The 15,544-nt window shown below is 38.3% G+C and overlaps 1 protein-coding gene across 1 annotated transcript; it reads right to left on the reverse strand.

Moving 5' to 3' along the window:
- Positions 1-1,974: 1,974 nt before the first annotated feature.
- Positions 1,975-14,853, reverse strand: LOC121640151 (L-amino-acid oxidase-like). Its single transcript, XM_041985835.1, has 8 exons — positions 14,711-14,853; positions 14,270-14,323; positions 13,513-13,730; positions 9,729-9,841; positions 5,537-5,738; positions 4,556-4,624; positions 4,055-4,191; positions 1,975-2,889 (listed from the first exon to the last, which is right to left on the reverse strand). The coding sequence occupies exons 2-8, from the start codon at positions 14,298-14,300 to the stop codon at positions 2,088-2,090; spliced, it is 1,572 nt and encodes a 523-aa protein (XP_041841769.1). The 5' UTR covers positions 14,301-14,323; positions 14,711-14,853; the 3' UTR covers positions 1,975-2,087.
- Positions 14,854-15,544: the final 691 nt, after the last annotated feature.

Raw genomic sequence — 15,544 nt, forward strand, 5'->3', positions numbered from 1 at the left:
TATCCTGCTGTGCGTTGCGTTCTGATGCACCTCCACCAATGCCTTTGTACAGGTGTGCTATGGCACCTCACTGAACACCTCTATGGTATTACGTGGGTCTTCAGCTGGGGACCCCTAGTCATTGACGTTTCACTACTTTAACTTCAGTATGTCTCCTGATGGTGGAACAATGGCAGGGTTCTCTCCCTGCCACCACCTGCTGAAGTGCTAGGTGTTGTTCAGCCCCCACCCCTTATGCTTCCTCCTTAGCCACAGCCAGAAGCTGCCTTTCTCTGCTTCGTCAGCCAGCTTTTTCATGGCTTCCTGATGCCCCGCCCATTTGCATCCCATGTTGTGGCGTATGCGAGCAGTTGAGGAACCAACAAAGCCTCTGCACGCCACTTCCACTGGGCACGTAACAGCTTTCCAGCCAGCCTGCCTGCACTCCCCCGCCAGGTCTGCATACAGTACATGGATCGCTTATGCTCATTAGCAGCTTCCAGATCCCCTTCCCATGGGACAGTGAATTTGACCAGAAGGACTATCTTGCAAGCCTCTGACCACATGACTAACTCTTTCCGGAGTGATGCTTTCATAATCTTCCCGGGGAAGTAGAGCCAATTCCCCAGGTCGACCCTCATGATCCACTTACTGCCCGGTCAGAGGAGTCTTGCTGTATCTCTTTGGCGATAGGGCTTGAGGCTCTCTGCAGCCCTTGCAAACTGGATGGCATGTCTGCCTGGAGCAGAAGGTCTGCTGTTTGCCTCCTGTTTGCATGACTGCCAGGCTTTTCATTACTAAGTCGTGTGGCCATCTGTAGCGGCCTTGGGCCAACGTTGTCCTGCAGCCTGACAGAATGTGCAGGAGGCTTGCATTGATGGTGTTGCAAACGGGACAGGTCTCTTCAGCACCAAATCATTGGTGGATGTTTCTGGGAACAAGGTATGGTGTCATATGTAGCTCTGACCAGGAAGCTGAGCCTGGCTTGGGGAATCTTCCAAAGATAAGACCATGACATGGGCCTAAGAATATTAATTTATTCATTCATTTCCTGTAAAGCTTAGTCCAGTTAAGGGTTGAGAGGAAGCTGGAGCCTATCCCAGTAATTAACAGGCCAGAGACAGGGCACACCCTGGACAGGTTGCCAGTCCATTGCAGTTTCTAAGAATATGCATAGTAAAAACAGAATATGGTCCAAAATGGAACCATGGGGTACGCTTTAAGACAGTCACTTGATTAATAAAAACACTAAAAGACCTATCATTTAAATATGAAACTTACCATTTTAAATCAGTTATCCCAAACAAGTCATTAAAGTGTCATTCATTCTAACAATTCATGACACTTTGTTCAGCTGTATCGAAGTCACAGAAAAAATTCAATTAAGCCAAAACTCTCCATTCTCCAGAGTCAGCTGTCAAATGGCTATTAGAAACTTTAAGTAAAACAGCTTCATTGAAGTGCAAATGACAAAATACAGAAGAAAAAAATAATATTGTATCTCTCCAAAAAGGATTATTTTTTTATGCTACAACTTTTTCCAAAATAATTTACATAAAAAATGTATTTTGGAGATGAGAAGGCATAGAGGCCAGCCTATTGGTGGTAAAAGGGAACGTGTTGTGATCCATGCGAGCCACTTTCAGCAAAAAACAAAGGTATTTTACTGTAATAGTGACTTTGAATTAGTTTCAAATAGATTAAAAATTTATTGTTATCGGTTGTTATGTTTTTGCATCAGTATTGGAGAGGAAGAATGGCTGGTGAACCTTTTGTTAGGTGAATAAATATCCATGCACTGCTTTATTTAAAAGTATCTGTATTTGATCATACAATTATAATTCAACAATTTACACTATTTATCATTTTAATTGTAGGCTGTAAAACAGAAAACAACCAAGCGAGGATGACTTCTTTTGCTAGCCACTGTAAAAGCAGTAAAGTATACTATAAGTACTTTTTTATGGACAAATAAAACAAGTATTGAACATTTCATAATGTACAAACATGATTTTATTGAAGACATCAATCAAAAAATTTCTCTTCTGAAATCAAGAACATAAATTTTCATTTCTTTAATTTCTTTATTAAAACCGCACAATCAGACCTCAAAGCTCATCTCGGCGATGACTTTTATCTGAACTCATCAGAGCTGCCTTGTTAATATTCTTGGCCGCCCTGATTGCAGATTTCATAGAAGTTTCGATCCAAGCGTGAGGAAAAGCTGTGTGTTCCCCAGCAAAGTGTATCCTTCCTTCAGGCCTGAAGAGCTCCTTGGCATACTCTAGGTGTTGGTAAGGGGTGAACAGAGCAAAGGCACCCAGGCTGTATGGATCCAGACTCCAATTTTTCACCAAGACACCAGTGCAGAGGGACCTGATGTATTCTCCATGGATCAGAGCCAAATCTTTGAGAACCAGCTCTTTAAGCCTTTCATTACTGGCTCCGAGGAAGAGGAGGGAATCATCAGACCAGGTGTAGGAAGCCAAAAGGACACCGATGGTCTTATTTTTTGGAAAACTGTGGCTGGGGTAGTAGATGAAACGAGACGGCCTGTCTGTGATGCTCTTTCCCCCTTGGATTTGATCTTTTTCCCAGAATTTTTCTTTGAAGGTGAGAAGGATTTTAGTAGAACTGTCGTAGTGGACTGACCTCAGGGCCTCCATCTTCTGAATGGAGAGAGGTGGATCAAAGTCCATGAAAAGGGTGGCTTTGGTTGTGGTTGTTATCAGGACAACATCAGCATGAAGGTGGGAAAGTGAGGGCTCATTATGTCTCTGATAAGAGACAATAACACCTTCATCTGATTGGTTAATTCTCTCAACCCTGGAGTTTAGCAAAATAGGGACATCAAGGACAGAAAGAAAAGCTTTGGGGAGAAGGTCTGACCCACCAGTCACCTCATAGTACCTTGAAAAGATAAAACAATTCACACTTAGATATTATACATAGATAGGTACATAGAAAATATGGTTGAACATTCATATTATGCACATGGACATCTGTCTGCCTGGAATCTGTCAAAGCACAGATAATACAAGCCTGAACATTGTACCTCCGTTATTTTACTCTTTCTTGCCTTGATGAAAGGGGTAGATGTGTGAAAACCTGCCTCTGAACCAGCCTCACTCTGGCATTTCTCATCAACTAAATGTTAATATGAGATGGATATTACTCAGAAAGTATGGCTCTAACGTTACAAACATCGGGACCTGGAGGAGATTTTTGTTACCATTGACATTTAAGACATAAAACGCTGTGCTCTAAGCTCCCACTCGAGAGTCATCGCCATTGCTAAGCAAAGACTTTATTTTTGTCCAAAGTAATTGCATCGTGTGTGGTCAAATGTTTCAGCATGTTGGAGGTATATACCTCTTTTGTTGTGTTCAAACGTCTGCACATGGTAGAACTTGCCCTAGTATAGTCTTTTTTGTAAAATACAACTATACTTTGGAATGCTTCTGCCTCAACGCAATCTTGGCTATGTTCTGAGCCAAAATACAGAGGGTATACATGACGTCATCACAGACAATCGTCATCACACAAATGCATCTAACACTAGTGGAACCGATAGGCTTAATAATCAGGCTGGCAGATTAACAAGTGTAAAGAATTGAACTACTGGGAGCCGGTGCTTTACATAAATTGTTTTTTGTTTTTTTTATTCCCATCCCTTGTTTTATGGACCTGTAATTTTCATATCCAAATATAAAAACTGACTAAAATTTAAAATAAATTTTAAATGTATCTGAAGTGCCATCAAAAGCATTTCTGTGTACTGTATGGATATGCAGCATAATACAAAAATTTTGTTTGTAATTCCTTTGGTTTATGATGATATAATAATAATATAATATATATATATATATATATATATATAATAATTCACCATACTATATACTTTAAACAGCAGAAGTAACATGTTGCAATTCTTTTAAACACCTAGTGCAGATAGAAAAAAAATCTATTAAATAATAAATTAAGCTTTTTCTTGCCATTGATATAGATTTTAGTATTATAAGTCATTTCTATGTAAATAAAAGTATGCTGATGTCAAGCAGTAGTTGGGCCTTACGTGGTGTTGTCATTGATGTCACTTTGGTCATAAATCATCTCAGTCAGCGCAGTGTACATAAGGCTCTGTTCATTCAGTAGCTCTCCAATCATCCTGATGGCCTCATGACTCAGTCCTCCCACCTCTGTCAGATACTCCTGTTGAATAAACAAAACAAACCCTCTTGTATTTAAGTTACTTTTCCATTAAACATTAAAATCTATATAATAGATAACAGTGGTGGAAAGTTACTTAATCAGCCTGGAGTTCTCTGCCCACATCACTCAGTTCTACTGTTGTACTATATCTTCACCTATAGTTTCAGCAAGCTTTACAAAACGCTATTCTTTATTCATCCTATGAAGTTCAACTCAAAAATTACTTGTTAAATAATTAAAACCCTTTTATGTTTTTATTGCTTTAGTTGGAAATGTATAGAAAAACGAGTAGCAATTCTCATAATCTATTCAACATATAAAGTTAATATATTAAAACATTTTGTGATGCCTTGTTGTGGTTTACCTTTACAGAATAGTGGTCATATTTTTTCAGTGCAGCCCTGCAGCCATGAGCTTCCACTTCATCTTTCACCTACGAAATAGAAAGAAAAAGTCAAGAAAACTTGTTGCATAATGTCCTGGGACTGAAACAAACTACTGAATTCAAATATGCTGTACGAAGTCTCCTCAAGTTTTCTACATGTCTGAACAATTCAAGAAAACATTTGGACCTGATCCACCAGATATTTACCCCAAAATTTGTGAATTAAAAGGCTTTAACACTTTATAATCCAATCACAAAAAATAAATTAATTAATTAATTAATTAAAAAAAAAAAGGAAAAATAAAAAGTCTGTATCTGGGCTCTTAACAAAATGTTTAAAAAATAATTTACAACAATAAATTTTATATATATCTGTTCATTACTGCGAGAAATTATTGTAGTGTACTTTTGTATTATTATTGTATCCACTAGGCGCAGAAGAATTGTGTACAACAGGATTTTGAGTAAAGTTTCTATCATAAAGTCTCTGAAACTGTATCAGATTAGATGAATACAGCATTAAAAAGTTAAAATACCTTTGTTGCTATCTCTGTACATGTGAAAATGTTTTTGTCTTTAGAAGATTGTGTACATTTGAAAGACTTTCTATAGAAGCTTCTTTTTTGTTTAGTTGTCAAATGTTTTGTTAAAATTTAGTCCTTTATATAGAGTTGTTTTCTCACCTCATGCTTGGCATTGATTTAAAAGAAAACAACACCAGAATGTACTTGAAATGTAGCCTTCAATCATTATCGCAGTAGAGATGTTCAGTCAATCAAAGCCATTATAGATCAGCTATGTGCAGATTTGCTGTGTTGACGATTTATAAAGATTTTGTTTTAGCAGCAACCTATCAAGAAACTGACTGAGTTGTCTAAAACAGAGAAAGTGAAGTGATTATATGCATATACTATATGTATTTTGTGTGACTTGGTTCCCGGTTTCTTTTTAAATACGTACCGGCTTCAGAGCCTTTTGCAGCAGTTCATCAGCTGAACTGTTCTTTTCACTTGGTCGCACCTTGTAATTGAGGATGTTAGGATTGGCTTCCACTGCATATGTCCTTTTCCTCTTTTCGTTAACCAAGTAAAAAGTGTTGGGATCTTTTATGTTGAACGTGTTCAGCTTAACACCAAGTTTCTCAGCAAACCAAAGAACAATGCTGTTAACAAAAGAGTTGATAGACAAAACCAGCCTGTGTCAAAACTGAAATAGTAATTAAAGAAAGAAATCTCTTACACACTAAAGATGTACATATGCAGGAACCTGGAAACTTTTATGGCAGTAATGTGTCAATCTTTGTGATGGTGGCCCTGACTGTGTCCTTTATTTACCCTCCTTGTGCCACTAGAGTTTTAACCAGGACTAAGAGATATGAACACATTGCACTGGTTTTAACATTTTTACATTGGTTTCTAGTCAGGCACAGAATAGATTTCAAAATGCTACTAATAGTTTACAATTCCTAAAATGGTTTAGGCCCAAAATACATCAGTGTATATGTTAACTTTGTCCAGACTAGAGTCCAGACTAAATATGGAGAAGCAGCATTTAGCTGCAATCAAGTGGAGCAACCAATGGAGATTAAAAGGATTGAAAGTGGCCTTGCTTAGAACTCTGGTTTGATACAGATCTGAGAGATCATTCAAGTTAATCCCTGTAATTTTCCTACACAGTCTCAAAATCACCTAATTTTTTTTGAGGGAAAGGAAGCTGTCCCATCAATTTAAAGAGACATTTAAAATGGATTCAATAAAACAAGAGTAAAACATTTGCATAAAAGTACTTTCAAGATTAAAATTATGAGGCTTCTTGTAAAAATATTTGCGCTGGTGAGGCTTCCTGCACAAAGCATAGACATGGAGGACAAATGACAGCTTGTCATTCAAGCTCTACTGCTTGGTTCTCAATGCTGACAGGAGAAGTAATTTCATTAATTTTGGTTCATGAAACCTGCATGGTATCTTTTAACTTATCTAGACTGTTGCTTGCTTTTAATAGCTTTACGTTAGTTAATTTATATGATTTTATTATGAAAATTGCATCTCCTTTCACTTATGTCTTACTGGCCAGTAGTCGTCTGCCAACCTGAAAGTTGGTAGATCGATTCCTGGCTTCCCTGGACTACATAATAATAATAATATTAATAATACATTTTTTTTAAAAATGCCTTTCAAAACACCCAAGGACACTGTACAGAGGAGCATTAAAATAGTTTAAAAACCAATATGTACAAAACAAACATTAAAAAAGTACAAAACTAAACGGAATGGAGGACAACAGAAAGATGGAGAATGACTAGGTGGCATAGGACTGTCTGAACAAATGTGTGTTGAGTTGTAATTTGAAGAGAGGAAGAGAGTCTATGGTACGGATGTCAGGGGGAAGAGAGTTCCAGAGATGGGGAGCAGAGCAGCTGAATGCTCGGCTCCCCATAGTGACAAGACGGGCAGGGGGGACAAGAAGCTGGAGAGAAAAGGAGAAGCGAAGTGAACGGGTCCGAGTGGGAATGTGCAGGAGATCAGATATATGGAGGGGCCAGATTGTGGAGTGCTTTGAATGTAATGAGGAGAATTTTAAAGTTAATTCTTTGTTTTACGGGGAGCCAGTGAAGTTGTTGTAAGATGGGGGTGATGTGGTGAGTAGATGGGGTCCGTGTAATGATGCGTGCTGCAGAGTTTTGGAGGAGCTGCAGTTTCTGGAGGGATTTATTGGGGAGACCAAAGAGAAGAGAGTTGCAATAGTCAATCCGGGAAGTAACAAGACTGTGGACGAGGATGGCAGTGGTGTGGGGGGTGAGAGAGGGACGGAGATGAGAAATGTTTCTCAAGTGAAAATATGCAGACCAGGTGGTACTGATAATGTCTGATAATGTGGGAGTGAAAAGAGAGTGTGCTGTCGAGAACGACACCCAGACTCTTTACCTGAGGGGAGGGAAGGACAGTTGAATTGTTTATGGAAATTGGATAACTGTTAGATTTGGAGAGAGTGTGGGGCGTGCCTACCAAGAGGACTTCTGTTTTAGAGCTGTTGAGTTTGAGGAAGTTGGATGAAAACCAAGAATGAATCACCTCCTGGAAAACAAAAGGAGGGAACAGTACTGCTTCTGACCCCTCTCTCCCAAATGAACTAAATCAGTTTTATTGCAGATTTGAAACTGAAAATAATGAGTGTGCTGTCCTTTCCTCTCCCTGCTGTGAGCAGAATTGTTTTACTGTTGCTCAGCAGGATGTTGTGAGAGTCTTGTCCAGGACCAAGATGAGGAAAGCCCCTGGCCCGGACGGCATCCCTCCTCATGTTCTTAAGTTGTGCTCAGAGCAACTTGCTCCTGTCTTAACTCATCTTTTTAACATGTCACTCAGGTACTGCACAGTGCCACACAGTTTTAAGAAGTATGTGATAATACCTGTGCCTAAGAAGACACCTGTGACAAGCCTTAGTGGCTATCGGCCTGTGGCCCTAACCTCCGTCTTAATGAAAACCTTCGAGCGTCTGGTGTTGGACTACATTAAAGGTCAGATTCCTATGTCTGTGGATCCATTCCAATTTGCATACAGACAAAACAGGAGCGTTGAAGACGCTATTTCTTTTGCTTTGAACTCCGTTTATGAACATTTGGATAAAGGAAAATCTTATGCGAGAATGCTTTTTATAGATTACAGTTCTGCTTTTAATTCTCTTGTTCCTGTGAAGCTCATTCACAAATTGAAATCTCTGGGACTGGGCGATGCCATGTGCAAATGGATTTTAAACTTTTTAACTTGTAGACCACAGAAGGTCAGAATCAATGACTGTGTCTCTGAAGAACTTTGTGTGAGCACTGGCTCTCCTCAGGGTTGTATTTTAAGTCCCTTGCTTTTTACCCTGTATACATACGACTGTACTGCTACCCACCCCAACAATCTGATTGTTAAATATGCAGATGATACCACTGTTGTTGGACTTATTAATTCTAATGATGAATCACATTACCGTGCAGAGGTAGAAAACATTGTTCGTTAGAGTGTGGTATTGAGAGTCTTCTTACCAGCTCTATTACTGTGTGGTTTGGTAATATCACTGTGAAAGAGAAGAAAATTTTAAACAAAGTGGTTCGCTCTGCTCGCAGGACAATTGGCTGTGACCTACCAGTCCTAGAGGTCTCCTACAAGTTCAGACTTTTAACCAGGGCTTTGCAGATCATCAGGGATCCCTCTGGCCACCCTGCTTCCGAGATGTTTAACCTCCTCCCCTCCGGGAAAAGATATCGCTCTGTTAAATGCACTACATCTCGCCATGCTAACAGCTTTTTTCCACAAGCTGTGAAGGCTTTGAACAATGCACCTTGAATACCACGAACAAGCACCTTATTGTATTGCTTTTATTGCCTTTTTATTGCTACTTATTTATTCAGTTTTTTGTTGTTTTATTATATTACTGACATCTATGTGTTCTTATGATCAAGCTATGTGTGTCTATTTAGGCTTGTGTTTTTATGTTTCGTCTGTTTATATGTGGAAAATGCTTGAGCTTCTTGCAACTGTTTTCCAATGTGGTTTTTTTCTATTACTGCAAATGGCAAATAAACTGAACTGAACTGAACTGAACTGAATGAATTTCTTGCAAACAGGTGGTAAGGGAGGTTGGTGGAAGTGAAGAGGATGGTTTGGTAGAGAGGTAGAGCTGGGTGTCGTCCGCGTAACAATGAAAATTAATATTGTGTATGCGAAGGATGTAACCAAGTGGAAGAATACAGATAATGAAAAGGAGGGGCCCCAGGACTGAGCCCTGGGGCACACCAGCAGAGACAGGGAAAGAGTTTGATTCATGGGATTTTAGTCGGATGAATCGTGTGTTTTTTTTTACATATCAAAAAAGTTCCATTGCACAGGACACTGAACCCCACATTACATCCTGATGTTTCAACTCTGTAGATATCTCCAGAGACTGAACAGCATACCTGTAGTCATAATCAAATTTAATTCTCATTGCTCCTTTAATGTCAATTCATGTGTGAGCTGGTTGCAAATCAATACAATGGAAATCTGAAATGGCTATTTGTCCATTGTCCACATTGCATATAGCAGCTTTCCAAGGATTCCTCAGGCATATTCATGTTATTTTTGACAGGGAAAAAGATACATTCATGTTTGTACGAAAATCTTTAACTTACTGGTGAAAACTTGGAATCCTCATGGCCCCCAGTTCTGCGTACCAGCCCTCCTTTTCATTCCTGTAGGTTTCCACTCGTCCCCCAATTCGATCATTAGCCTCTAAAATGGTAACCTTAAACACACACGTAAACATAAGCATTAATAAATATGGTTTATTTTTCAACACAGTCTCCTCACCATTTACCTACATTCGTTGGCATTGTTGGCATATTCTATAAATTTATAATTCTGAAAGTTTTGCTAATCTATGTTTGCTCAAATTATCTTTCACATCTTTTCTGGCACATACAAAGGAATGATGGTACCAGAGTAACCAGGGGCATGGTGAACAGAAACAGTAAAATACCACATTTGGACAGTCCTCTTAGTCTACTAAGGGGAGTCATTGCCTTTGCCAACTAAAATATAATTATTTCTTTTACAGTGTGTGCAATGTAAGGACCTAAATGCAGGCTGACGAAGCAGACATCATGCAGGAACAAAGTTAAAAGAAAACAGAGCAAAAAGACTTTCAAGGAACCAAATTGGGGAAACACAGCAGAATCAAACAGTAACATGAAACCTAACTGAAAACATGAACAGGAAACCAAGGCTTACATATGCACAGATGGAATGAAAAGGAACAGGTGAAATGAATGAACAAAACCAAGCCAGGTGAACTAATGGCACAAGCAGAAAGCATAACATAATACACAAGGGAAAACCCACACACAAAAAAAACACAAGAAAAACAGAACTAAATGTGACAAGACTAAAAAAAAAACCCAAACCAAAACCCAGAGACCATGATAATCACCAGATAAGAAACTGTTTGTAACAAAGGTTAAATCATAGCTGTCAAGTATCCCATTCTGGCCAGGAAACCATTGTATTTTACCTCTGTTTCCCACCGCCCTCCCATATTAACATTTTCCCGTAAATCTCCTATATATATACTCGGAGCTCTGTCCAAGCTGAACTTTGTTGTGACAATAAAGGTTGCCTTTAAGAAAAGCCACACAGGCTACTGCAAGTGGCAATTCTCGCGAGGTGCCAACAGCAGGAACAAACCCGAAACAAAAAAGAGAGATGGATGGAGCTAACGAAAGAGAAGGCATTCTTACTGAAAACCCAAAGAAGTCATGTAAATATTTTGAAAAATGGGATGGTGAATTTACTTTGCTAAAGAGGAGCAGAATGGGGCACAGTCACACATTCTGGAAAATCTGTAAGTGTGATTTTAGTGTGTCCCATGGGGGAGGAATGATGTTACTCAGCATGAAAAATCCACAAAGCACAAACGCTGGCTAGAGGGACAGAAACATGCCAAGGCCATGTCAACATTTGTGATTAGAAATACTACCGAGGCAGACCAGGTCACAAATGCAAAGGTTAAAATTGCAATGCTGTGCGCCAATAACAACGTTGCTTTCACCTTCTGTGACGACTTCAAGAAGTGTGTAGCTGTGATGTTCCCAGACAAAAATACTCGATGGGAAAAAACAAAGCTACGCAACTCATCAAAGGTAAGTTGAGTGAAATTATGAGTATTGTACATGTGTATGCCTTTTTGATCATGTCACACATGTGTATTGTAAAGGCCTAATGTTAGCTAACATTAATTAATGGGCACTCACTCAACAGGTGCCATAGCAGCAGAGTTAGATGACGAGTTAGCCAAATCATGCGATCTCAGTCATTTTCACTGATGTGCGACGAACTGAACAACAGAAAAACAAAGAATTTTTCATCCTGACTAGACTCAACGATGAGGCCACTCTGCCTATCACTACAAGATTCACAGAGATGCCTATATGCAACGTGGGAAATGCAGAAAATCTGTATGAAAAGCTTAGTGAAGCACTAAGGCAGGTTAACTGCACCATGTTGTTGATGTGTTTAGTATGGTGAGAAAGATTGTTACAGAGAATAGGATGTCATTAGACAACAGCACTGTTTGTGCTTTACTTTCATGTAAAATCAACCACTCTGGCCCTGTCCACACAAACACCCATACCCAAAATGTGTTAAAGGATGCATAGTCTGCAACAAATCTCTATAATGAGTCATTAGTGAATGCCAATGAGCTACTTGACTGAACATGAGAAATTAAAAGAAAATGTGTAATGAAAATAAAATATAAATGTTTAACTTTGACTTGTTTATGAACTGAAAATATGTAGGATAAATAAATCTGCTTCAGATACCCCTTTATGTTTTCATTTAGCTGTACTATAACGTAGGAATAATCACAGCATTTCAGTGTCAACAAAGGTAGGCCTATCAGACTGATCACCTAAACATGGTTAGTAAGTGGTTGACAAGTGGTTATTTTAGGTTGCTTCTGCACCTGTTTTAAAATGTAAGAGATAATGGAGCTTGGTTGGGGTGGTGGGACAGCTCACAGCAGCCTTTGGAAAATTTCCCTTATTTTCAAATCCAAAACTTGGCAGGCATGGATTAAATGATAGAGCCACTAACTCTTTGTGTATTGCTCACTGTTGTGACTGTATATTTGTATTTAATTCTGCTTTGCTGTACTTTCATCATGTCAATAATTTTGCTTAGTTTTTTAATATTATTTATGTAAATGCCCAGCAGGGTTGAAAATTAGCAATAGCTATGAACTCTGTACAGCACATCAGTTGCATTAAATTAAATTATATTTTATAATTATATGTCTATCTATTCCCTGAGAAATACACACTTCATTCCATCAGTGTTGCAGCTTGGATCCCATAAAAGTAAGCCATGTTAGGTTAAATTAAACCTTTGCGTTATAGTCAGCCTGTACATCTTCCCACCCTAACTTCCCTTGTATTTAGCACCATCATTCATTCCCTTAGTTCTGATCACTTTTCCAGTAACTGCTAGTAATAAGTACCCTCACCATGATTCTGTCACCACCATGCTTTATTGTGGGGCTGTTGGTATTGGAGTGATGACATGGATATTGTAACACTTTACTGGTTTTGTGACTCATTTTGTGGTAAAAGTGAAAAGCTTATATTGTTGCTGGTACTTATTCTACTCACAAGTATACAGTAAAGAAGACAGTAACATTTCTGTCTGGGATGGTTGGGGTTTTCCCATGGTTTTAAAGGTTCTTTCCCTTAATATCCTTTTTTTGTATTGTTTCTTTGTTGTAATTGATTTTACACAGAACCATAGCAGAATCATACTGCTAATGATCAAACAATGAAACTTCTCACAAAGGTCAGAGGCTTCCCTGTAAGTAAATGGCATGGCCCTAGCTTCATGTACTGTATATCTAAAGGCCCATTTATGCCCCCTTACGTACATAAATAGCTATGCACGTTTCAAACGTCATACATCGTTCTCATACTTCCATGCGTCTTTTGCCTCGCCATGGTTGTTAAGTCAGTTCCTCCGCTAGTGTGCAGTGCTAATTTCAGAGACCGATGTCAGTTTCAGACACCATTTGGTGGCGGTAATGGACAGGTATGAAATTGTTTTCAACTGCACAAAACATCCTAAAACACTTACATATCCTTTCATCAAAAGTTCACGCAATTTTTACATTCTTCTACAGTTTTTTTTTCCTTTCCTGATTCTCTTCTTCTTTTGTGTTTTGGTCGCATGTCAGCTATTCTGCTCAACATTGCCCTGCGATTTCTGGTGGTATTGCTCTATCTTCTGCATGAAGCGATGGATAGCTAAGCTCCCTGAAAACGGATCATAACCAACGCGGAAGATGGACAAAACTGCCCATCTGTCTGCATATTTGTCTTCTGCAGCGAGTATAAATGGGCCTTAAGAGAATTTTCTGTCCATTTCAAGTACCTTGTGTCCTGCATCTTGTAGCAGCTTGGCAGCTGTCAGTCCCGCCATGCCAGCTCCAACAATAGCAACGTGATGACTTGTGCAAGTGTGATGGAGGCCGTTTTGCACTATATGCAGTAGTTTGTCATAGTCTTTGTCCTCCAGGCAATCAGCTAGATGCTCCTTCAGGCTGATAGCATCATTGTGGTGCAAAATGACCAACAGTGCAACAGTTGCAACTGGGCACACAATCAAAGGAAAACAACTTTTAGCCAACAGATAACTATAACCTTTGACATTTTAAACAATTATTTATAATTACTGAAACCAAAGCTGCTTTTACAGAATAGAATCCACTTAAACATGTAGGTTTGACTTGTATTTGTCCTGAGATGCATCACATTTACACACAGTTAAATGATGCTGTTATGACTCAGTGACTGATGCTTTTGTCCAACATTGGTTAAGGAAGAAGCTTTTTCTCCATCATTGTTTCACATTCTTGGAATTCCTGGAAAGTCCAAACAAACTAGGAATCTGATGCAATTCATTACTTTTGCTGGTGTAAACAGCAGACTAAGAAAAGCAGAACTAGATTAATCATCAATGGCTTTTAAAGCAGACATGAAAATAAATTTGGGAACTGAAATGTGTAAAGACTGCTTTATTTCCTGTTTAACATCCTCATGACTTCATGCTTCCTTAATGCAGATACAAAGACAGCCTGCTAGTGCAACTGCAGAGCAGTTTAAAGAGAGAAATACAGTAAAATACTCACATAATGACCACTTCATCCCAGGCAATCCCATAGTTGTAATTTAGTCTCCTATTCCTGTTTGGTGATGTAAAGTAAATAAGATAAAACATGTTTTAAATTAAACTTTGTTATTCTTTCTTTTTTTTAACATTTATAATATTTTCAACCATTTTTTTTCAAATGATACAGACTTAATTTAAAAAGGAAAGTTTATTTGTTTAGCACATTTCATGTACAAGGTGCATAAAAAGTAAAATCAAATTTAATCATGAATTTGTGATACAATCTACAGGCTTTTTGCACATGTTTCATGGTTTATTAGGTCATGAACAGTAAACGTAGTAGATGCAGAAATATGCAAGGTATGTTAAAAAACTACAGTGCTTTAAGTTTATAAATTATGAAGATAAGAAGTCTTTTTGAAAACATAGAATAAAAAGCTATTAAAAATGACTTTCTTACCCTTTGTGGAGCGTCAGACATCCAGTTGCAGCTGCCTGAAGGGAAGAAATAAACTATTTCACTTCGTGTTGGAATTTTCCCTTTGCCTGAAAGCGTCTTAACCAACTGGTTTTACGCAGGTTTGTCATTTACTAGCAGCTCATCATCAGATGATCGGGGAAATTCTAAGTCTTGTGATTAGAAAAAAAAAGAAAAAAAAAAAAAGAATAAAAACCTCGACAGTACTGCACTGAGCTTGCCAATGTGAAAGTGAAAGAAGATTAAATGAACTTTGAGGATTGGTTGTTACACAACCAACCACATTTTTAAAACCAGCTAGATGAAGGTGTGGCACTGGTACATACTTCATACCCTGATAATTAATGGAAAACAAATATAAAGTTGAGAATGGATGAACATAAACTAATCCCAAACAGTCAGGGAAATTCTGCTTTTACCATGATGTCAAAATAAAATAAACTTTAAACTTTGTAGTTTGACCTTGTCTAAGTCACTTCTGTTTTAAGTCTTTACTGCACTTGTTAAACGAATAAGATGATCAATGAAACAACAGAAGAGTCTTGACCTCTAAATGTTCTCTTCATCATGCTGTTCACATTTAGAAGTCATGATCAGAATCAGCTTTATTCACCAAGTACGAACACATACAAGGGATTTTTTTTGCCAGCAGATGTTGTCACTATTGTAAAAACGACAAAGATAAATAAAGATATTTAAATAAGTAAGGAATAAAATGTGTAGAAAGTAATAAAACAGACTCATGTAAAGTGGTTTCAAATATATACAAAGATATTCACAAATATGAATCACAGATTTAAATGTACAGCATATCAG

This window comes from Melanotaenia boesemani, chromosome 5 (genome assembly GCF_017639745.1).
Source record: "Melanotaenia boesemani isolate fMelBoe1 chromosome 5, fMelBoe1.pri, whole genome shotgun sequence".
In the NCBI taxonomy this organism is placed as follows: Eukaryota; Metazoa; Chordata; class Actinopteri; order Atheriniformes; family Melanotaeniidae; genus Melanotaenia; species Melanotaenia boesemani.

Excerpts from the sequence above, each read along its gene's own strand:
- LOC121640151 (XM_041985835.1), bottom strand. The coding sequence starts at position 14,300 with ATGGGATTGCCTGGGATGAAGTGGTCATTAT. Across the intron at positions 5,739-9,728 it reads AGGATTCCAAGTTTTCACCA|CATTGTTCTTTGGTTTGCTG; the intron begins GTAAGTTAAAGA and ends TTTTGTTAACAG. Across the intron at positions 4,625-5,536 it reads TGCAAAAGGCTCTGAAGCCG|GTGAAAGATGAAGTGGAAGC; the intron begins GTACGTATTTAA and ends TCTATTTCGTAG.